This window comes from Manis pentadactyla, chromosome 7 (assembly GCF_030020395.1).
Source record: "Manis pentadactyla isolate mManPen7 chromosome 7, mManPen7.hap1, whole genome shotgun sequence".
Lineage (NCBI taxonomy): Eukaryota > Metazoa > Chordata > Mammalia > Pholidota > Manidae > Manis > Manis pentadactyla.
In genome coordinates this window covers 122523820-122548256 of record NC_080025.1, presented here as the reverse complement: position 1 = coordinate 122548256, position 24437 = coordinate 122523820, and the positions used below count along the sequence as shown (strand labels likewise).

Below are 24437 nucleotides of genomic sequence, written 5' to 3'. Positions count from 1 at the left end.
TTATTAAAATGTCTTATATTAAATTCATGAAAATCCATTTAAAAACTTTCTGGCTGTTCTACTTTAGAAATAAGTACTATAGCTGCTGATATATTACTTAATGAGTCTTAGAAATCACCATTAAACTTGGTTTTATTACAATTCAGAAGAAATCATTTAAATACACTCACTATCTAGTCAATAATACATAAGCATTTTCAGAATATAAGTAATGAAAATCTATTTTGAAATACAAATATTTTTTTCTTGGATAAAGTACAAAATTTGTCATTTGGTACCTGACATCACAAACACTTTGCAAGCTTTGAAGATGTGATATTTCACTTAAGGGATCTTGTATTTTAGTTGTATCTTAATTATCACAATAAAAAGCAAATACAGTAACTTGAAATTTGCCAGTATGTCATCTCTTTGCCACCTTATCCATTTGGGCTGCTTTTCTTCCTAGTTTTTGTATACTCATAATAGATATTACAGCAAAGCAAAAACTCCAGTTAGTCAAAGCATTCTTCTGAAGAACTTAACTGTCCTTGTAAAGTAGGTATTTGACTTACCTCTGTCTTTTTTACTGCTGATGTTAATTTGATCTTTCATTCTTCATTGATTGATTCACTCATTGGTAAACATTATTATGTTAGCACTGAGGTCTCTAGGATATTTAGATGTGGAGATAAGGTTTCTGCCCTCAGAAGTCTAGTCTAGTGTGGAAATATATAAACAAGTGTATGGTCATAACTGCTGTTGCGGAAACATAGCGCCAATTCCACTGAAACTAGTATGATGCTAATTTATCTAGTGAAAAAATTACATTTCCAAGTTCGTATTTTTAATCAAAACACGTTGGATACACCACCATTGTTTTTCAATGTTCCCAGAGTAAATCATCACAGTTACTGTTAGTGTGCAGATGACGGGCGGTCTTGAGGACCCTAATGCGTTCCTTGACACTCTCTTTCTCCACTGTTACTCCCCACCTTCACCTTGTACTACCAAATGATGCTCAGGGGCTCTCTGAGCTCTCCGAATTTACAAGTTAATGAATTACTCTTGGCATTTATTAGGTCATCAACATGGATGCCCTGTCACCTGAGTACATGTAGCTAAGAGTTGATTATTTAATTAGATTGGGTTTTTTTTTCTTTTTGTTTTTTTATATTCATTTTATTATCATTAATCTACAATTACATGAAGAACATTATGGTTACTAGACTCCCCCCTTCACCAAGTCCCCCCGACAGAAACCCCATTACAGTCACTTTCCATCGGCCTGGTAAGATGCTGTAGACTCACTACTTGTCTTCTCTGTGTTGCACAGCCCTCCCTATGCCCCCCCCACATTATACATGCTAATCATAAGGCCCCCTTTCTTTTTCCATGCCCTTATCCCTCCCATCCCACCCCTCCTGCCCAGTCCTTTTCCCTTTGGTAACCATTAGTCCATTCTTGGTTTCTGTGATTCTGCTGCTGTTTTGTTCCTTCAGTTTTTCTTTGTTTTTATACTCCACATATGAGTGAAATCATTTGGTACTTGTCTTTCTCCGCCTGGCTTATTTCACTGAGCATAATACCCTCTAGCTCCATCCATGTTGTTGCAAATGGTAGGATTTGTTTTCTTCTTATGGCTGAGTAATAGTCCATTGTGTATATGTACCACATCTTCTTTATCCATTCATCTATTGATGGACACTTAGTTGCTTCCATTTCTTGGCTATTGTAAATAGTGCTGTGATAAACATAGGGGTGCATCTGTCTTTTTCAAACTGGGCTACTGCATGCTTAGGGTAAATTCCTAGGAATGGAATTCCTGGGTCAAATGGTAAGTCTATTTTGAGCCTTTTGAGGAACCTCCATACTGCTTTCCACAATGGTTGAACTAATTTGCATTCCCACCAGCAATGTAGGAGGGTTCCCCTTTCTCCACAACCTCGCCAACATTTGTTCTTGTTTGTGTTTTGGATGGTGGTGATCCTTACTGGTGTGAGGTGATACCTCATTATGGTTTTAATTTGCATTTCTCTGATGACCAGTAATGTGGAGCCATCTTTTCATGTGTCTGTTGGCCATCTGAATTTCTTCTTTGGAGAACTGTCTGTTCAGCTCCTCTGCCCATTTTTATGTGTCTGTTGGCCATCTGAATTTCTTCTTTGGAGAACTGTCTGTTCAGCTCCTCTGCCCATTTTTTAATTGCATGATTTGCTTTTTGTTTGTTGAGGTGCGTGAGCTCCTTATATATTTTGGATGTCAACCTTGTATCAGATCTGTCATTTATGAATATATTCTCCCATACTGCAGGGTACCTTTTTGTTCTATTGATGGTGTCCTTTTCTGTACAGAAGCTTTTCAGCTTGATATAGTCCCACTTGTTCATTATTGCTTTTGTTTCCCTTGCCCTGGGAGATATGTTCATGAAGAAGTTGCTCATGTTTATGTCCAAGAGATTTTTGCGTATGCTTTTTTCTAAGAGTTTTATGGTTTCATGACTTACATTCAAGTCTTTGATCCATTTCGAATTTACTTTTGTGTATGTGGTTAGACAGTAATCCAGTTTCATTCTCTTACATGTAGCTGTCCATTTTTGCCAGCACCATCTGTTGAAGAGACTGTCATTTCCCCATTGTATGTCCATGGCTCCTTTATCATATATTAATTGACCATAAATGTTTGGGTTAATATCTGGGGTCTCTATACTGTTCCACTGGTCTGTGGCTCCATTCCTGTGCCAGTACCAAACTGTCTTGATTACTGTGGCTTTGTAGTAGAGCTTGAATTTGGGGAGTGAGATCCTCCCCACTTTATTCTTCCTTCTCAGGATTGCTTTGGCTATTCGGGGTCTTTGGTATTTCCATATGAATTTTTGAACTATTTGTTCTAGTTCATTGAAGAATGTTGTTGGTAATTTGATAGGGATTGCATCAAATCTGTATATTGCTTTGGACAGGATGGCCATTTTGACTATATTAATTCCTCCTAGCCAAGAGCATGGGATGAGTTTCCATTTGTTAGTGTCCTCTTTAATTTCTCTTAAGAGTGTCTTACAGTTTTCAGAGTATAAGTCTTTTACTTCCTTGGTAAGGTTTATTCCTAAGTATTTTATTCTTTTTCATGCAATTGTGAATGGAATTGTTTACCTGATTTCTCTTTCAATTGGTTCATTGTTAGTGTATAGGAAAGCCACAGATTTCTGTATGTTAATTTTGTATCCTGCAACTTTGCTGTATTCTGGTATCAGTTCTAGTAGTTTTGGAGTGGAGTCTTTAGAGATTTTTATGTACAATATCATGTCATCTGCAAATAGTGACAGTTTAACTTCTTCTTTACCGATTTGGATTCCTTGTATTTCTTTGTTTTGTCTAATTGCTGTGGCTAGGACCTCCAGTACTATGTTGAATAACAGTGGGGAGAGTGGGCATCCCTGTCTTGTTCCCGATCTCAGAGGAAAAGCTTTCAGCTTCTCGCTGTTCAGTATGATGTTGGCTGTGGGTTTATCATATATGGCCTTTATTATGTTGAGGTAACTGCCCTCTATACACATTTTATTGAGAGTTTTTATCATGAATGGATGTTGAATTTTGTCGAATGCTTTTTCAGCATCTATGGAGATGATCATGTGTTTTTTGTCCTTCTTTTTGTTGATGTGGTGGATGATGTTGATGGATTTTTCAAATGTTGTACCATCCTTGCATCCCTGGGATGAATACCACTTGGTCATGGTGTATGATCCTTTTGATGTATTTTTGAATTCGGTTTGCTAATATTTTGTTGAGTATTTTTGCTTCTATGTTCATCAGGGATATTGGTCTGTAATTTTCTTTTTTGGTGGGGTCTTTGCCTGGTTTTGGTATTAGGGTGATGTTGGCCTCATAGAATGAGTTTGGGAGTATTCCCTCCTGTTGTATTTTTTGGAAAACTTTAAGGAGAATGGGTATTATATCTTCTCTGTATGTCTGATAAAATTCCAAGGTAAATCCATCTGGCCCGGGGGTTTTGTTCTTGGGTAGTTTTTTGATTACTGCTTCAATTTCTTTGCTGGTAATTGGTTTGTTTAGATTTTGTGTTTCTTCCTTGGTCATTCTTGGAAGTTTGTATTTTTCCAGGAAGTTGTCCATTTCTTCTAGGTTTTCCAGCTTTTAATCATATAGGTTTTCATAGTAGTCTCTAATAACTCTTTGTATTTCTTTTGGGTCCGTCTTGATTTTTCCTTTCTCGTTTCTGATTCTGTTGATGTGTGTTGATTCTCTTTTTCTCCTAATAAGTCTGGCTAGAGGCTTATCTATTTTGTTTATTTTCTCAAAGAACCAGCTCTTGGTTTCATTGATTTTTTTCTGTTTTTTTGTTCTTTTCAATTTTATTTATTTCTTCTCTGATCTTTATTATGTCCCACCTTCTGCTGACTTTAGGCCTCATTTGTTCTTCTTTTTCCAATTTTGATAATTGTGACGTTAGACTATTCATTTGGGTTTGTTCTTCCTTCTTTAAATATGCCTGGGTTGCTATATACTTTCCTCTTAAGACTACTTTCGCTGCGTCCCACAGAAGTTGGGGCTTTGTGTTGTGGTTGTCATTTATTTCCATATATTGCTGGATCTCTATTTTAATTTGGTCGTTGATCCATTGACTATTTAGGAGCGTGTTGTTAAGCCTCCATGTGTTTGTGAGCCTTTTTGCTTTCTTTGTACAATTTATTTCTAGTTTTATAACTGTGTGTTCTGAAAAGTTGGTTGGTAGAATTTCAATCTTTTTGAATTTACTGAGGCTCTTTTTGTGGCCTAGTATGTGGTCTATTCTGGAAAATGTTCCATGTGCACTTGAGAAGAATGTGTATCCTGCTGCTTTTGGGTGTAGAGTTCTGTAGATGTCTGTTAGGTCCATCTTCTAGTGTGTTGTTCAGTGCCTCTGTGTTTCCTTACTTATTTTCTGTCTGGTGGATCTGTCCTTTGGAGTGAATGGTGTGTTGAAGTCTCCCAAAATGAATGTATTGCATTCTGTTTCCTCCATTAGTTCTGTTAGTATTTGTTTCAGATATGCTCGTGCTCCTGTGTAGGGTGCATATATATTTATAATGGTTATATCCTCTTGTTGGACTGAGCCCTTTATCATTATGTAATGTCCTTCTTTATCTCTTGTTACTTTCTTTGTTTTGAAGTCTATTTTGTCTGATATTAGTACTGCAGCACCTGCTTTTTTCTCCCTATTGTTTGCATGAAATATCTTTTTCCATCTCTTGACTTTTAGTCTGTGCATGTCTTTGGGTTTGAGGTGAGTCTCTTGTAAGCAGCATATAGATGGGTCTTGTTTTTTTATCCATTCAGTGACTCTATGTCTTTTGATTGGTGCATTCAGTCCATTTACATTTAGTGTGATTTTCGATAGGTATGTACTTATTGCCATTTCAGGCTTTAGATTTGTGGTTACCAGAGGTTCCAGGTTACTTTCCTTACTATCTAAGAGTCTAACTTAACTCACTTAGTATGCTGTTACAAACACAATCTAAAGGTTCTTTTCTATTTCTCCTCCTTTTTCTTCCTCCATTCTTTATATATTAGGTATCAAATTCTGTACTTTTTGTCTATCCCTTGATTGACTTTGGGGACAGTTAATTTAATTTGCATTTCCTTTGTAATTGGCTGTTCTACTTTCTTTACTGTGGTTTTATTACCTCTGGTGACAGCTATTCAACCTTAGGAACACTTCCCTCTACAGAAGTCCCTCCAGAATAGACTGTAGAGATGGTTTGTGGGAGGTAAATTCTCTCAGCTTTTGTTTATCTGGAAATTGTTTAATCCCTCCTTCAAATTTAAATGATAATCTTGCCAGATAAAGTAATCTTGGTTCCAGGCCCTTCTGCTTCATGGCATTAAATACATCATGCCACTCCCTTCTGGCCTGTACAGTTTCTGCTGAGAAGTATGATGTTAGCCTGATGGGCTTTCCTTTGTATGTGATCTTATTTCTGTCTCTGGCTGCTTTTAACAGTCTGTCCTTATCCTTGATCTTTTCCATTTTAATTACTATGTGTCTTGTGTTGTCTTCCTTGGGTCTCTTGTGTTGGGAGATCTGTGGATCTCCACGGCCTGAGAGACTATCTCCTTCCCCAGATTGGGGAAGTTTTCAGCAACTACCTCCTCAAAGACACTTTCTATCCCTTTCTCTCTCTCTCTCTTCTTCTCCCGGTATCCCTATAATGCGAATATTGTTCCGCTTGGATTGGTCACACAGTTCTCTCAATATTCTTTCATTCTTAGAGATCCGTTTTCTCTCTGTGCCTCAGCTTCTTTGTATTCCTCTTCTCTGGTTTCTACTTCATTTATCATCTCCTCCACCATATCCAACCTGCTTTTAATACCCTCCATCGTGCTCTTCAACAATTAGATCTCTGAACTGAATTCATTCCTGTGTTCTTGGATGTCTTTCCGTACCTCCATTAGGATGTTGATGATTTTTATTTTGAACTCCCTTTCAGGAAGAGTCACGAGGTCTATATCATTTAAATCTTTCTCGGGAGTTGTATTAATAATTTTACTCTGGACAAGGTTCCTTTGGTGTTTCAGATTTGTATATGGCGCTCTCTAGTGTCCAGAAGCTCTATTCTGGAGCTGCTCAGCCCCTGAAGCAATGTCGGGGGTCGCAGGGGAGCGGTACTGGTACCTGGGGGGAGGAAAGAGCTGTTCCCCACCTCCTGGCTGCTGTGCCTGTCTCCACTGCCTGAGCCAGTGGGCCCATCACACAGGTGTAAGTTTTTGTCCCAGAGCAGCTGGATATGGATCCCTGCTTTCCACAAGCGGCCGGAATCCCAGTCTCCCCAGGAACCTCACCTGTATCAACTTTCCAACCCGGTAGTCATGCGAGTCTCATTAAAGCACCATGAAATGTAGGTTTGTGCTCCCCGAGCAGATCTCCAGAGCTAGGTATTCAGGCCTCCACTCCCTCCCTGCTCCGTTTCTCTTCCTCCTGCAGTGAGCTTGGGTGGGAGAAGGGCTCGGGTCCCGCGGAGCCACTGCTCTGTTATGTTACCCCGTTCGGTGAGGTCTGCTCTTATCTCCAGGTGTGTGCAGTCTGACGCTGTCCTCTTTCCTGTTGCTCTCTCACGATTAGTTGTGCCAACTGTATTTTCTAATTGTATCCAGTTTTAGGAGGAAGCCCCTGTCTCTCCTCTCACATCACCGTCTTTAATCCAATCCTTGAAAGCCTTCTCTGGGTTTGTTTTTTAACTTTATTATTAGTGCTTTTTTATTCTAGTTGTTTTAAAAACATCAAATTAGACAAGGTCCCTCCCCAGTTGAATTACCTCTAACAGACAAAAATACATAGGCATTAAAAAAACATACTTTGGAAACAAAGTTAAATTCTTATACTCAAGAATCTAACTCCCAGCTTGGAACCTTTTATATACTAAAGAATGATTTTATAAAAGGTAAGTTTTTTTTTTTTAGAGGAGGAGTAAGGAAACAAGTTAATGATTTTTAAGGAAATGTTTTCTAGGCAAGAATATAATATGTTGAGAAGTGTGAAAAAAAATTAGAAGTTTATGAAGTTGTCTTTAAAATATGTTTTGTAAAACCTACAAAATCAAATCTCTTGAAACTCATTTTGTGAAAGCATGTAATCAGGTTTATAAAATGTAGTAGAATTGGGATTTCTGATATGTCTTTTTCTGTGTGTCTGTGCAATTATTCCAAGTCCATTAACTCATCATCATCTGCTCTGTAGGTCCACCACAGTGGAGTGGTATGTATGTGGGGTGTTGTTTGACCTGGTGATCTAAATCTTGCATGCTGTGATGTGTTTGTTTTCAGACAAAGTATCAAGTTAACTGCCTCCATATCTAACATCCAGTGACGTTTTCTGCCCTGTATTATACCAATGTTTGGGCATATAGATACTAAAGTAAAAGGAAAATTTATTTCTATATGAGTTAGAGCTCCTATTTCATCTGTAATTTAGATAATTTGAAATCCTCTGGATTATTAAAAACAACTCATCCCACAGCATCACTGTTGTTTTTATTATTATTTATTATACATTTTTTTAGTGATTGCTTTTCATACTTGACATTTCATTAGCCTATATTTACATTAATTTTGGGGCAATGAGGAGGACTAAATGTAAGCGTGTAAATGTAAATAAAAATGCCTACTTAGGGATCTGTCAGTATTCCCATAAATTTAAATTTGTGTTGAGTAACATTTTTCGATTTGTTTTATCTTGATGAGAGTGTATGGGAACAGCTCTTTAATGTTCCCTGAATTTTATAATATTGTATTTCTTTTCAATACTGGTTTGTATGTCTTTAATTGATAGTGTTTTCTTATTTTATAATTATTTTAAAATTTATGCTTATAATTATTTCATAATTTCTATTTATAATTCCAGATAAAAATTGAATATCTAGAGCAATATCTACCAATTACTCTTAATATTGATCTGAAGTAATAATTATCTTTAGGTATATCAGCTTTTCTCTATAGTGTACCATCAAGACAAAGTTTTCTCTATAAGCATCAGGCTTTCTTCCTTTTTAACTAAGTTTTGTTAGTAAGTTTTTGTTACAACTTTTGTTTCATGTATTTCACTTTATTTCTATTTTAAAGATCTAAGAAATACTAGTTATTCTGATTCTGTTGTTTGTGATCACTCTGCGAGTTTTGAAAATCTGTAGGCTATCCAACTTCCTCATAGTAGTGTGTGGTGTCTGCTTATCAGATGCTTTTGTGCATGTGAACCTAACATGCTATCTTTCCTTTCTTCTCCTGTCTTAACTCTTTAATAACATTTTTACCTTGGGATATGGCATGTCTTTTGCATATTTCCCTTCTTATGTAGATATAATACAGACTATAAAAATAGAAAGTTGGTAATAAGTGTTTTCTTTACAAAAATATAGAAACATTTCCAGTCATTTTTCAAAAGAATAGAAATGCTAAATTTCTGCTGTACTGAAACTGGATGCAAATGTAATTCTTTCACTATAAAATAAAGGTTTTCCTTTTCCCTGAGCAATGCTTTACTGTCTATCTAAGTGGATATTAGCTGGGCCCCAAATTATTCCAATAAGTATACTTACTGCAAGTTCAAAAGAACTTCAATTCTTTCTACTGAAATAATACATCATTTTACACATTGAAGATTTGAATTCAGAGTCCTCAGTGAAACCACAAGAAAGGACTGACTATACTATCTTTTGTAGTAGAATATGATGGGTCCTTTTTTTCTTGATTAACAAACAACTAAATCATAAAAATGCCAGTTTAGACAAATATCATCGGTATTTGAAATATAAACCTAAAACTGCTTAAAATGGAGTTTTTGTTTCTGCTTGAAGAATTTGATGTACTGTCTTATTCAAGGGAGCATATGTAATACATATACCCCATGCCCTCTTATTAGAAAATTATGAGTATGTTAGAAAAGGATTTTGCTTTTAGTAAGTTTAAGTTTCCTTGCTTTGGATCCAGTAAGAAAATTGAGCAAACCTTACCTCCAACACCATATCTCCAATATGCCTTTCGTATAAATCGTGGGAGCTTCCCTCTGTGATGGCCTACATCTAAGTAGAATAACTGTTGTGTTTGCAGCCATATATTATTTCCAGCTTTAAAAGTTCCTGTGCCAGGAGACAATACCCTTATGCGTATTGACCTTTCTGCATATTTTACCTAATGTTTATGATTATATTTGATAGTGTATTTTATAGCATGTTTCTCATGATTGTCCCAAATGAAATTAGAAGATACTGTTTTATTTCCTTTGAAGTGTGGGGATTCTTTTCCCTTTCTCTTATCATTGCATTATTAAGCATCTAAGACTGTTAACTATAATTTAGGTAGGTATTTATATTTGTATAGACTAGAAATATATCCATCAATAATATATTATCGGTTCTATCAGTAAATACCAATAACTGTTAGGGATTCTAGGATTTTTAGTTAATTTTTCTATTCAGTCTTTGAATGGAAAAATGAAGTTCATTATTACATAATATGTGTATACTGTTGGTAGAACCATGCCTCTGGAAATATAATAAATATGTACTTTGAATTTGTTGCTCTGTTATTTCTTAAGTTTTCACATAAGTAGAAAAGAATATCATTACTCAGATATTGAATATCATTAGTCAGTATCATTATTACCAGAAGAATGTTAATACTTTATTAGTTTAGTTTAATTTTAAAATATGTAGAAATTACCTTTTATTTTGTTAATAGTAAGTTCATGTTTCCTGAATAAGTAGTTGAACATTTCATCTGAGCAACCAACTTCCCTTAATGCCATCACTAGAATGCTGAGCATCTTTTAGAAATACAGGATATTATATATTGTTGCATATTACATATTATATAATATTATAGATACTCTATATATGCAGAAAATAAAGGACTTTATAAGGTACAAATGTAAGTTTGGTTATGAAGGTTTACATTTTAAAAGAAAATATTAAGGTTTAGCTCAGATTAACTTAAATATATTTAAAGGGTTATGCTACATTGGTTATATTCTGAATGTGAATTAATTTCATAAAACAACTAAATAGACTTGATTCTTTAAAGGAAAGTACCCATTAATTTTTATTAAAATGGAAAGTAATGCTCATTGACCAAAATACTTAACTTCGTTATGTTTGTTACTAATATAAGAAAGTATTTATTCCCTTACCTTCAGAAGTAGTACTGATTCCGAAAAACTAAATTCCACAGTTTTAGCTGGTATTTTTTAAAGCGACAACAGGAAAATGATTGTTAGCTGAGTGTTCCCCAATAGAATTGTGAGTTACCATCTGTGCTCAGATACCTTTGCAAAATAAAATACAAAGATGAGGTCTTTTTTTTTTCTTGCATTATTTTTTTGTATGCATGTTGAAATGGGTTGCTTTTGCCAGTATGATGTTTGTGGGGTAGAAAGCACTCTTTATTTTTTTGTTTATATTTCAGCACCGCCACCTCCACCGCCGTCGAGGGGAGGGCCGCCGCCTCCCCCCCCTCCACATAGCTCAGGCCCTCCTCCCCCTCCAGCCAGGGGAAGAGGCGCCCCTCCGCCGCCGCCGTCCAGAGCCCCCGCCGCTGCACCGCCACCACCGCCGCCTTCCCGGCCGGGCGCGGGAGTCCCTCCACCTCCACCAAATAGGATGTACCCTCCGCCACCTCCAGCTCTTCCCTCTTCCGCACCTTCAGGGCCTCCGCCGCCACCGCCACCCCTGTCCACGGCTGGGTCCGTGGCCCCACCACCCCCACCTCCGCCTCCGCCTCCGCCAGGGCCGCCACCTCCCCCTGGCCTCCCATCCGATGGTGACCAGCCAGTTTCAGCTCCAGCCGGAAGCAAAGCAGCTCTTTTAGATCAAATTAGAGAGGGTGCTCAGCTAAAAAAGGTGGAGCAGAACAGTCGACCAGTGTCTTGCTCTGGAAGGGATGCACTTTTAGACCAGATACGGCAGGGTATTCAGCTGAAATCTGTAAGTAAGCTGTCCTTTTCAGTCTAGACTATCTGTCCTAATGGAATTTGAAACTTATTTATAAGGCGTCTTTGAAAAGTATATACATTTTTAATTTCTTTGTTCACTTTTTTAACCCCATGAATTTGGTATTTTTACATATTATAAAATACACAAATTTATGCCTATGCCTGATTACAGTATCAACCAGAAAGTTCCCTCATGGCTCTTCCCAGTTAGTCCCCCTCTCAGAAGGAATCACTGATCTGTTTTCTGAAACCATAGATTAGTTTTGCCTACTCTCAAACTTCATATAAATGGAATATTACAGTATGTTTGCAATTCATTGGTTTAGACCTACTTTTTAAATAAAAGTATGTTTAAAGAAAAATCTTTATTAAAACTATGGAGAAGTAAAAATAGCCCTTCATGAAGCCAGTTGTAATTACCTTGGTAAATTCAGACTATTAACTTCATGAAAACTAAACGATATTCCAGAGTTTCTGTATTCTGAAATTCAGATTAATAGACAATCAGACTCCACAGAAAATTGGAAGAAGTCTGATAGTGATGGCAGATAATTTTAGAATCTGAATTGGAAAAGGAGTTGATCATTTAATCTTACAGAGCAGAGGGTGGCAAACCTTTTTCTTTAAAGGACCAAATAGTAGATACTTCAGGCTTGCAGGCCATATAGTGTCTGTTGCAGCTGCTCAGCTCTGCTGCAGTACCACAAAAGCAGCAGCCATAGACAGTATGTAAGTGAACGGGCGTGACTGTGTTCCGTAAAGCTTTATTTATGGCCACTGAAATTTGAATTCATGTAATTTTGAAATGTCAAAAAATTTCTTATTTTGATTTTCCTTCAACCATTAAAAAATTTAAAAATCATTCGTAGTTTTTAAAAAGTTGTACAAAAACGGGGCAGGTAGATTCAGCCTGTGGACGGTAGTTTGCCGACCCCTGCCCTAGAGCCTGACTTGCTCACATTCACATACCTCCTTCTGGGCCTTTATATGTAGTCTGTCAGTTCCAAGAGGAACATCTGCTTTGCAGAATTTCAGAAGGTAATGACTTTTCTATGTAGTACATGGAGAATAAATGAGATTTTAGTTGAAAATAATTTTGTGATGTGGGGAATTGAGTTAACTTTAAATCTCAGAAGCTTTGGCTAGGAAGACAGGGATGGATACAGAACACTATCCATCCGTAATTGAATGAAAACATTTAAACATTAGCACAGCACAGGTTTAAAAAACCTTCTGATCTTTAAAATATATTTAAATTTCCTCTTGATTACGTATTCAGGATGATACTTATAGCTTGTGAACAATCATCTCTGCTCCTCCTGCTTGTTTAGTTCAGACTAAAGATTTCTCAGGAGCATTTGAGGAACTTTGAATAGTTGTTAGCATGGAGAATTAGTGTCAAAATGACCAAAGCCCAGGTGAATAGCGGGTTTAATGGGGGTCATGTACTTTCAGTGCTTACCTTAGAATCTGTGGTAGCTCCTGTGTCACTCTCATTCCCACACCTCCCACTCCTAACCTACCATTTGTTTCTCTTTTCCTCTCTCCTCCACAAGCAACTTTTATTTCTTTCTCTGATTTAGTGATAATGTGTTATTTTTAATGAATTAAGTTTTGCATTCTTAATTTTTAAAATTGGTGAGTTAAATTTCTTATTTACTCTCCCCATCATCACTTCTTATCCCAATCCATCCCACAAAAACAAAATCCCTGTAGATTGTTCTGTAAGTTTCTTGAGAGAGAAAAATAGTTTCCATTCTAAATGTATGTCATTTTTATTCTAACTAATCACTTACTTTTGGATCGCATTCAGAGTATTATTGTAGAGGGCATTATCAGTGAATTATTGGCACATTATACATGTGATCTGAGTCCATTATTTCAAAAAAACCATTCTGTGGTTGAAATTCCTAGTTGTTTCTTAAAATAGTCTATATAAATTATCAGTTTATTCAATGGTGAGTGTGAGTAACATAAAGCCACAGATTTACTTTAAAAGGCTGGCAGGAAGTACGTAAGTATTCGCTTACATGCCTTGTGAATCCTGTGTCCCTTGTACCTCAGCTAGCACTATGTCCAAGAGCCTCAGGGAACATGTTTGTGACAGCGTTGGGCTCCTGCAGTGCTCTCAGCTTTGTGTTCCCAGATTGCTTAAAGGGAGTCAAAAGCCTCTTCTGCTGCTGTTAAACTTCTCTGAGAGCCTCAGGCTAAAATCCAAAGCTCTGCAATGATTTCTTTTGTCTTTTTCATTTGTGGCACTTCTATACTATTAATAGTTAATATGCAGTCTCTAAGACCTAAATACTAATAATAAGTCTGTATCTTGTAGGGAACTACTTTGAATAATTTTAAAAGAAAAAAAGATCTTTATGTCTAGAAAGATAGGTAGTATTAGAAGAGTTGTAAAGACCAAAATGAAAAGTTTGTCCTAATAATTTTTCTTTAGGAAATGGTTTATATAGATACATGTGTCATTATTTAGAACAACTATGCTGCTTTGTTTTTAATATTACCAATATTATACCTTTACATGGATAATATAAGAGTAGAGACAAACTGAACAAAATGAAGATTTTACATAAGTGACTGCTTATTTTAGTTAAGTATACTTAAGAGCAGAACTTTCTAATTTTTTTTAACCCTGAATCTCTACAGAGTTCCAGTATCCTCTCTTTATTAATGAGTGTTGTAATCAGGGATTATTTTGTATAGATGTTAAATTCTAATGAGACCCTGTGATACTGATTTTGTTTCCCCCAAATATAGTTTGTATTAGATAGAAGTATGTTAGTTAGGGATAATTAGTTGCCTTGTAAGTAAGTATATTTTGAAAGCTACCCAACTGATCTCCCTGAAGAGAAGTTATATATTATGAGAAAGGTCATTTTGAATTACAATATTTGTCATTTATGTATATTTATAACTATGCCATATGAAGTTTAAATACAACATTGCTCTTAGATATCTTAAGGGTGCCTCTCACCCAACAACTCTAAGAGTTAATATTACTTTAGTTTTACAAGTTAGTCCCTTGATAGTAGTTTAATGTTTCACCAGCTAAGGCGTTGTGTATTAGAATGAACAGAGGTAACCCAGCTACAAGGGCAAGCGTTATTCAGGGGAAGGTTGGGTTATTCTAAATTTGGAAATGTGCCTATAGCTTCTGCATTAAGCAGAGGAAATAAATCCTGAGTAATTCTTTCAAGGCAAGAGTTTATTTCTTCTTAATGTAGTTAATTCTGTCCTGAGCTTCATTGTTTGCCTTTTTTTTCTTATCTTTGTTTTCCTTTTCCTTTTTTCCTTTTCCCTTTTCTTTCTCTTTCTCTATTTCTTTCCCTTTTATTTTCTTTTTCTTCCTCTTTTCTTTTATTGTAAGTGATTCTAAGAAAGTAAGAATTTTGGAGACTTCAGCATAATACGCTAGATCTACTTTTTTTTTTCTTGTTAAGTATTGCTCACTTTTTCTAACTTTCTTTTCTAAGGTATCTGATGGCCAAGAGTCTACACCGCCAACACCCGCACCCACTTCAGGAATTGTGGGTGCGTTAATGGAAGTGATGCAGAAAAGGAGCAAAGCCATTCATTCTTCAGGTATATTTGCATGTGTATATGTATATTTAATAAATTTGAATATTTGAAGTTTTACACTTTATTTCATTACTCAGACTTGGCTAGCTTTTTTCCCTGCTGTTAAATAACTTACTCATACATAGTTTAAATAATTTTTGCCATTGTGACTAGACTACCTGAAGCTTAGTGGATGCCAGGACACCATAGCTGTAACCAAAAGTTGGAAGAACAACTTGGGAAAAATGGAAGTTTTGTTTCCTGTACTGGAAATACAAATAGAATGCCTGGAAAACAACCAGGCGAATGGCTTGGGATTCTGGACTCATTCCTGTGACATTCTTGTGATCTCAGAAATTCAGGAGGTTTCCCTCATTTGTGAGAGTTGGGGCTGAGAACCTAGGTAATCGGATGAAATCATCAAAGTGGATATAAATATGGTAACTTAGAAGGCAGATGAAGTGTTTGAAGGAGGATGGAGTGATCATCTGGATCAAATGTGTGATAGATCAAGAAAACAAGAACAGGTATTGAACTTTAGCTTTAGCAACAAAAGGTCATTGGAACGACCAGTGTCAGTTGGTTCAAGAGAGAAGTGGAAGTTAGAAAGGAGACTGGATTTGGGGACTGCCTTCTTTTTCTGTTATGGCTTAAGCATCACTGAGGTTCCTGCCTATCAGTGGAATTGTAACTGGAATTGGTAGCTGAACAAGTATGTCGATTATCTTCCTTACAACTTTTCTTTAAAGAAATCATTAAAGGGGGCTTCATTGGGTTTGCAGCGTATGAGTATTATATGCAGAGAGGCCAACCCAAATGTGATTTTACACATACAGAAACAGTTTGAAATTTGTTACATTGATACTGTGGGATTAGAACCAAAGTTTTCTGACTCCTGTTCTAATTTTCAGCTCACCATCACCTCTTTACATGTATATTAGATTCATTTTAAACTATCTTAATAAATAAGTTCCTCCAAGAATCAAATGGTTTATGTTTCACAAGTTGAATAATTGGAGAGTCGCCTAACAATTATATAGTATTCTTTTATTTATACATGTGCTTTGTCTGTCTCAATGACTTTCTTCTAGATGAAGATGAGGATGAAGACGATGAAGAAGATTTTGAGGATGATGATGAATGGGAAGACTGATCTATATATTATATATATATTTTTAAGGTGAAATACTAAACACTACTTTCTGTCTATGGATTCTGTAAAATTATCATGTAAATGTTTTACCAATTTGCTGTATATTTTTGTTGCCTTTTTGCTTTTTTTTTAATTAATCTGTGCAATACCTCATTTAATCTGTAAAGGTTTGTCATAATGTCTGCAGAGCTACTTACTCCCTGTAATTGTGTGCAAGTTTACACCAGGATGCTCACTTAATTTGTGAATATTTTTCATTCCATCAACAAGGGAGTTTAAATATTATATGTGAGACTGACAAAAACCTTAATGTAATTTAGTTATAATGCCAGAAGGAAAACACTATTTTCATACCCTACTTTTTCTGTACCTAAAATTTTCTTATTAAAATCTAGTATAGCACTACATTCTTTTTTAAGTGATACAAACCTCAGTTTATTTAGCCCCTCCGTTTGAACACACTGCTACATGAATGTCAAAGCTGATACATTGCACAGTTCTCTAGACATCACTACATTAATGCTATTTCTCAAATTTTAGCAATATGCTCTACATAAAATCACTACAGAGATGCCAGTCAGGAATGTCAGTAACACACCTCTTACAGCAATATTGCCTGTTGTACAGAAGTGGCATGTGGAGGCTGGAATCATAAGGAGCCCTTGCATATCTGTACTTGACTGAGGTTATTTTTATGCTATAGCAAATGTGGCAGGCTCTTTTTGGCAAAAATTTAAAAAATATTTTTGGTATTCTAAAACAGAAAAGTTATTTAAGTTATTGGGATTTGGGAGGTCTCCAGGGTAATTTCATTCTACATGATCTGAAGCAGGCTGTATATTATGGTTACTTCACTATTTGGTTAAATATATCATAAAATCAACCTTTTTAAAATTATATATTTTAGTTTTGCAATCTGTGTGGATTGAGGTGTTCAGAAATACCAACCATAAAATCTAATCTACTTGACAAATACTATAATGCTGGATCTATTTTTTTTTAATTTGATAATTTCTCAAGGTTTTTGTCAAATATCAGGTGAAAGGTTCAGTTTTTCTTAAAAGATTGGTGATCCCAGTATCAAGTTTCTTGAAACACATAACTGAATGATAAGGTTTTTTAAAAATAAAACTTTACAACCTGCACATTTGTTATATATACCAAGTGATGTGTTGACATTAGGGTTTCCTTGCCTCTCTACAGTACACTAATTTGCCTAAAGGTGGTTGTTTCATATTTATAGCGCTAATTATCATATACCTACCTACTTTAAATTATAGGTAGAAAAATGATCTGATTTAAATACAGATACATATTTTTCTCACATTGAGTCATATGCAGAATGTAGTTCCAAATGTATTTCATTACTGTAGTCACAATATCCAACTAAAAATTAAGCTCTCTAGAATTATACCGACCAAAATCTAGTATTGGCATGATCTTGACAGGCTGGACCTGCAAGATGTGGCTTGAATTTTTAACCAGTTATCACATAATCTCTAGTGATCATGCATCTAGTTATCGTAAGAAATAATTTAAAAGGTTTTGTTGTTGAAAGCAGTGAGTGGTGCAGTAAAACAGTTAAGTTATTCAAAGAATGTTAACTTCCTTGCAAGAGTAATTTAAGCACATGGGAAAGAGTCCAGACTTTCTGTTTCTTGCAAAAACAGTGCCCTCTGCTGCTGGAAACCTTCTTCTGCTTACTCCCATTTTTATTGTGACTTGAGCTAAGTGAGTCTGGTGTGGGTGAGGCTGAACAACTACTAACCAATAAAGTTAGGAATTTGTGCAAATGGTAAATAGAACATTATTATATTTTGAGTAATATTAAACACTTCACTCTTTTTTTCTTTTTGACATTATAAAAACAGTTTAAGTGTCCCAGAAATGTCTTTAAGGCAATGCCAATTTAAGATCTCTCTTTTGTCCAAGGAATTCAGGGTTTCCCAGCTAACTTTGGTACGATAAATATTTACAAGGAGCTTGCTCTGAGCAGAGACATCAGTTCTCTTGGAGTTACTTATAATTTTTAAATTGGAAGCACAATTTTAAGCCTGTAAGATGGGTATAAAATTTTTCAAAGGTAATTGAATTTATTCTTTCTTCTTAAAGAAAAAAAAGACTTTTTTGTTGCCGTTGCACAAAGCCTAAATTACTATTGGTTAAAATACAGCAGCTGTGAGTTCAGTCCAGGCACGAAGACCAAATCCACTTTCGATGTAAAGGTTGCATGTGTCAGCCCTCCACCGCCTTGCCCCGCGGGCAGCACTCTACCTGTGCGCCGTCTGAAAGCTTCCCACATATACTCCAGCTAAATGATTGTCTGACAGCCTTCGCGTTTAACAAACTAGCATGAGGCTTTTTATATCTAGATGCTACGTGATAGACAATTTCAGCTAGCCACATATTGTATGTATGAGATTCATAAAGACTTTCAATCATTTGTTTCCATTTATCAACTGAAATTTTGTTTAGTATGTGAATTTTTTTGAAATGTATAGTAAATAAGATGTTGCACTGGTGGCAATTCATCATGGAGCATAATAAAATTAATTTGACCCAAATAGCATAAAATAGTGTATTTTTATTTGTTTGTTATTAAGAGATTAAAATGATAAAAATACTTAAACTGTGGAGTATACTCCAGGGTATACAGCAGGGAATGATACTGGTTGAAGTTTTTCGCAGACTGCATGCCCTAGGAGTTAGAGTGTGGCGTTAAATAAACACAGTGAGGGAAAGAATGTTACACCCTGTCCTGCTGGGAAATGTGACAGCTGCTGAGCAGCTCCCCGGAAAGCCGCTGCTGTGGTGCACAGAGCATTCACACTGCAAGGTCAAACTGGAACTCCTTCACATACCAAAAACGTTGAAGTTTCATAAATCAGAATGATATTGGCATTTACTGGTAGTTTCAGTAAAAGTCAAATATAGCTGTTCATGTGGGACTTAAATAGCTCTTAATAAACAGTATCAAAGATGGTGCTTACTTTAAACAAGAAACTCAGTTTTTAATAGAATTCTCTGTCCTACAGACCATGGCACAAGTAGGTGTCTAAAGATTAAACTAATGGAACTAGTGTGTAGGATGCTACAAAATGCCTTCTAAGAGCTTTATCCAATTTAAATATTTCAAGAATAATATATTAAAATTTTGTTTTTGTTGTACAATTGTGGACACTAAAGAATATATTAACCAAAGCATTTTAAGAGAAAAGTGCTTCAGAATTGTTCTTGTCACATATTTCTCTAATCAGAAGAAAAATTCCTGAAATAACTTACTCTGCTTTAAGAGTGGAGTTTTCAAAGGATAAGTATAGAGAAAAGCCTATTTATAGTACAAAGAAAGTTCTTTGTGGAAAAATTGAGAAATTTTACTTGGCACACTTATTTTATTGACATGGTCACATCTTACCTCAAACATAGTATTATCTTGTAATCTCTTGGTCTTTCATTCATGGGTGGTTTATTTTTTTAACCTCGACTTTTTAGTGAAGCCACTGGGAAAAGGTGTAATAAATTGGCTGTTATGAATATGATGGGGAACATACTTTACAGTTAATGCTAAGACTGCCTTTACTTGTATATGTGATACATGTTATCTCTGTCAACATGAGGGAGCCATTGAAAATTTTGGCTTTACAGCAAACGTCTAGGTAAATCAGCTGAACTGTTGTTTAGTATTTATCAGTGGTCATTCTTAACTATTACAAGCATTAGATTTCACACAATTCTAGTGTAAATCCAAACTGGTCATGTGTACCACCGTAATATTCTCAAATCAAGATATAAATAGCACACAATTATTTTGAATAAAACATGATAGCTTATGGGTAGTTTTTAGTTCAGATATTTGTGTATTGGGAAATTTCTAGCAGATTTGTAGTGACCCCTTAATCTTAACAACCACCGAATTTTGATACCTTGGCAAGGATTTTTTTTTTCTATTTAAGAGAAAGTTCAGTTTTAACAGTATCAGCTTGCATTATGGAAGTTGAAGTTCCAAGAGTCATATCGACATTATTTCCTGTCTTAAATATATTAGTTATTGTTAGTTGTGTGAGGATTTTCATTGAGGCCTAAATGCAAGGATTTCGAAGTATCAACCATATTTAAAAAGCTATAAAGACTAAATGTGTAATGGGCATTAAAATATGACAGTGGAGTAAAATCCCCTCCCTCCTTAAATCTAAAATACTTAATCCCCAATGAAAGACAGTTGGAGACCATTGAGTAACGTCAAGCCTACTCTAGTTCTGTGGGTGAGGTACCCATGTTCAGAGTGGTTGAAAGGCTTGCCCAAGGTTGGTCAGGAGCTGATACCAGAAGCCACATCTCACTGCTAGTTCAGTTCTTTTCCTTGCACCATAATACTGTTTTGTACATGTTTTCTCTATTTTTCGTAAGTTATGGTAAGTTGCAGATTTACTTTGTTTCTGAAAGATTTATGGCTGTAAATTCCACTCTTTCTCACATGTCATCTGGGTGTTGATAGAAGCCACCAGCATCCTGTTCCCGTCTGCCTGGCAGAGCTGACTTGCTTTGAGGAGCCAGCCACTGACTCTGAAGCATGTGATCATCTTTTGGCTCAATGATGGCAGTCACCCTACATTGTCCAAGCATTTGGTCATCACAGGACACTCGTGTCATTTAGTACTGAGTTGAAATGAAAATTGAGGTTTTCATTCTACATCTGAATTATTTTTGTTAGTTTCTTATGGATATAAATGGGCATTGCCTTTATTTAAATACAAGTATTTTATAAACCCTTACTGTCAACTTGCCTGGCAGAAAATGAGTTGGAGAATGTATTAATCTTTCTGTATAATTTTCAGTCAACAGCTGCACTGTCAATTTAAAGACTGGGAGTTCTTCCAAGGAGCAGGAGGACAAACAACACTTTAAATCCAACTTCCTGGTTTTCTAATTAGTGGGAGAAGGATTATAATTTAGTTGTATGTACTTAACCCTTATTGGAAAAGAGGCAGACAGTAAAACTTGTATCTAGTGTTTGTGGTGTTGAAAGAACAAGCGAAAGGAAAAGACTTCATGTCGCATCGAATCTAGAGAAACAGAACTGTTCGTGTCTCAAATCCAGTTGTGAGTAAAACACCTCAACCCTTTCATCAGCCTATGAGCTGATTTCTAAGAAATAGCCTTTTCTTTCTGACTTTTTTTTTTTAAGCTAGGAGGTGAGGTTAAGGAGGCAGAGAAAAGAGGAGAATTTGTGTTTGCCAGCAGATTTTTGTTTTAGGATTGGGGTTGGGAGAACACTCAGCAAGTGAAACTGAAGAAGTGTATTACGATCTCCATTTTCAGGGATGATAACCAGTTAGGAAGAAGCTGATGAAATAGAACATTTGGGTTTGTTTGTTCATTGAGCAAAGGTGTAAATGTAGAAGGGCACACTCAGCTCAGTCTACACCAGTCGATTCAAATGGAAAATCGGAAAATTTAAAAAATTTTTATTTTTAAGAACTCTTCTGAACTTTGCTGTGGGTATTTGCCAGAGATCGTGATGTAGTTAACATTAATAATTAAGTAATTATGAGAGTCTTATTTAATAAGCACAGTCCTAGAACTGCAACTACTTTCTTTCCAAGTCACCTGCAAATAGAGCGCCTTATGATTCCATTTAAGTGGCCAGGTTTGGCCCTGGTTGAATGTCTGGATGCTGTAGAACATACTTATAAGGACCTGCTACCTAAAAATGTTTATATATAAAGTTCAAGTAGATTCTGAGCCAGAAGATTGTTTTAGATCTGCACCAGTGCCCAAAACTTCCGACAGCCAGTTTGCCTGGGGTAGCCTGGAGTGGTTCATGCCAGTTAGACTGTGCAAAGAGAAATCCTATGCACCACCTGAGCCTCCTTTTTATTTCGCATTTTCATCACTTTGCTTTCTAGAAAAACTGGTTTGATGGGAGTCACTATATCTTTCGTGTATATTTCTTTATTTCCCAGCTATATCAATATTAAACCACACAATTCCTCTGGCTATTCTGGTAGTCGACTTAGGAGAGGTAGGGAGAAACAAATACATTGTGCATTTGAGTTTTGCTTTGATTCTGTAAAGCTTACTTATCTAATTATATACAGTTGGAAAGTGGGATTTGGTGAGTTGTTGGGAAAGGTAGGATAAATTGTAGGGAAAAAATGTGGCTGTATTTCCACTGCATGGCTGGTTAACATGTAGAAGTGTCTTCATATCTTGGTTTGCTGTATATGCTAAGTTGGAATTGCAATAATGACCCCACTCATGAACTGCTTGGGATTCTAATAAAACTGGAGTATCTTTCAACATGTGGAAATCCTTGTTATACTTGATGATAAGATTTATCACAAACTTGAGGATAGGCATGGGCATTGTAAAAACGAAAGGAATTTTTTTATGCCTAAATAATTTCAAATACTTGTTTCTTGTTTCTTAAATACAAATAGGAACTGGTGAATAAAGCAAGAAGGGATAGGAACATAAGGAAATGTTCCACATATCATGTTCCCAAGTCTTTAGCAATTCCCGGATATCTTATTTTCAGAGCTACTAGGTGAATGCCCTTGAGTGCAAGTGTATCATCCTAACGTCCTGCACTAAACCAAACCATGAGATGATGATTGTACTCTAATTTTGAAGTAGGTCCCAGGATAAAACAGACCTCTAATTACTTTATGTGCTAATATATCTTCATATATTAGTACTAACATATCTATATCAGAGTAATAAATAGGTGTGATCATGACCAATTATGAAAGAATGGCAAAAGGAAAGAAGGGCTGGAAAAACCTTGACACGATATTGGAGATACACTTGTGTGGGTACCGATGGCTGAGGAGGCCCTGTGAGCCACTTCCAAACCTGTCTTAAAACACAAGGTTTTGTGGTTCCTGTCACCCCTTCTGTTTCCCTCCCTCACCACAGAAATTAATGCCAATTGGCAGGTAATTAAGAGTGGTGGGGTTATAAAATGCACAGAAGATTCAGTTTTGCTTGTGGGCTCTTAAAACTCATGAGTTGATATGGGGTATGTGGAGTAAAAATTCCTTGGACTTCTTCTAAGTAATAACTTGAACTCCAAATGTTGGTCCTGCTTTGTATTGACAATACATCTACCAGCCCATATAAGTGGTTTTATAATGAATGCTTTTCCCAGAGGGCATAGTCAACACATGCCCACTTAGTTTGCAACAATTCCTAGTGTAGACTGCTCTCTGACTTCCTCAGCGGGCACCCCCTGGCCCTGTCTCCTTTCTGCAGATGGTACTATAATGTGGGCATTCACCTAATTTCAGGGCTATTTTTTGATGATAATGATGAAACCATGGAAAGGGGCTCCCAAAAATCCCATGGCATGCTTATTCTACTACTAGACTTTTCATCACTGAGATATTTTTCCTTTGAGAAAAACCATGTTTAAAAGGAGCCATAATTCTAACCAGTATTTATTAGAATTCTTAAGTGCTGGGCACTGCATGAAATGTTTTACATGAAGCAATTATTATCCCATTCTTTTAGCCAAGACCTATGACATGTAGGCTAAGTAATTTGCATAAAGCTGAGTAGCTAGTAAGTGGCAGACCTCAGACTTAGGTCTCTCTTATTACAAAGGATGTACCCTTGCCCTTTATAGTCCCTCCCTCCCAGATGCATTAATACATCCATGATGGTCTGGGTGAAAAATTAAATATTACTCCAATATCTTAACTTCAAAGGTAGAAGGCTGGAAGTTTTTTTTCTCCTTATGCACATGCAAAGACCCAAAGGGAAATGTCATTCTCTGTCTTCAGGAAGAAAATGCAATGCGAAGGGACTGTAATGTTACAATCCTACGGCTAAGCCAGCAGCCACTAAAGCAAGCCGAGGCAAGTGCTGAGATCCGCACAGCCTCAGGGTTCCGAGTGCCCGGCGACCAGAATGGCCTTGTTTGCTCATCCCCAATGCCCATGCCCGCATCCATCGCCATGAAAATACCTTTTCCATTTGAAATATTAGATTAGGTAACTGGCCTGTCTGAGTAATCCCAAATACTTAATTAATGACTACACAAGAATGTATTTGGAATTACCTCAGAGTCCTCTCTTTGAACTTCAAGTAATCTCTGCCGGTGTGTTTTCTTTCCATAAGCATTTAACATTTAGTTTGTTTTTTTTTTACCACCCCAATGGTGACTTTAATTTATGAATGTCATGTGTGGAGAAGCTGGATTTGTCTCTTTTTTTTTTGCTTATGTTTAAAAAAATGCATTTATTTAAAAACAATTTTTATTAGT

The 24437-nt window shown here is 36.2% G+C and overlaps 1 protein-coding gene across 3 annotated transcripts in view; it reads left to right on the top strand.

Annotated features, from left to right (window-relative positions):
* WASL (WASP like actin nucleation promoting factor) overlaps window positions 1-18745 on the top strand; it is a 73907-nt gene extending 55162 nt beyond the window's left edge. For 2 of the 3 annotated variants that reach the window (XM_057504734.1, XM_057504735.1), the window contains 4 exons: window positions 7708-7725; window positions 10926-11443; window positions 14934-15042; window positions 16110-18745. In XM_057504734.1, the coding sequence (XP_057360717.1) occupies window positions 7708-7725; window positions 10926-11443; window positions 14934-15042; window positions 16110-16171 (707 nt within the window). In that variant the 3' untranslated portion in view covers window positions 16172-18745. The remainder of the gene's footprint in view (window positions 1-7707; window positions 7726-10925; window positions 11444-14933; window positions 15043-16109) is intronic. The other variant, XM_036905600.2, reaches the window with a different exon arrangement.
* The last annotated feature ends 5692 nt before the right edge of the window (window positions 18746-24437 follow it).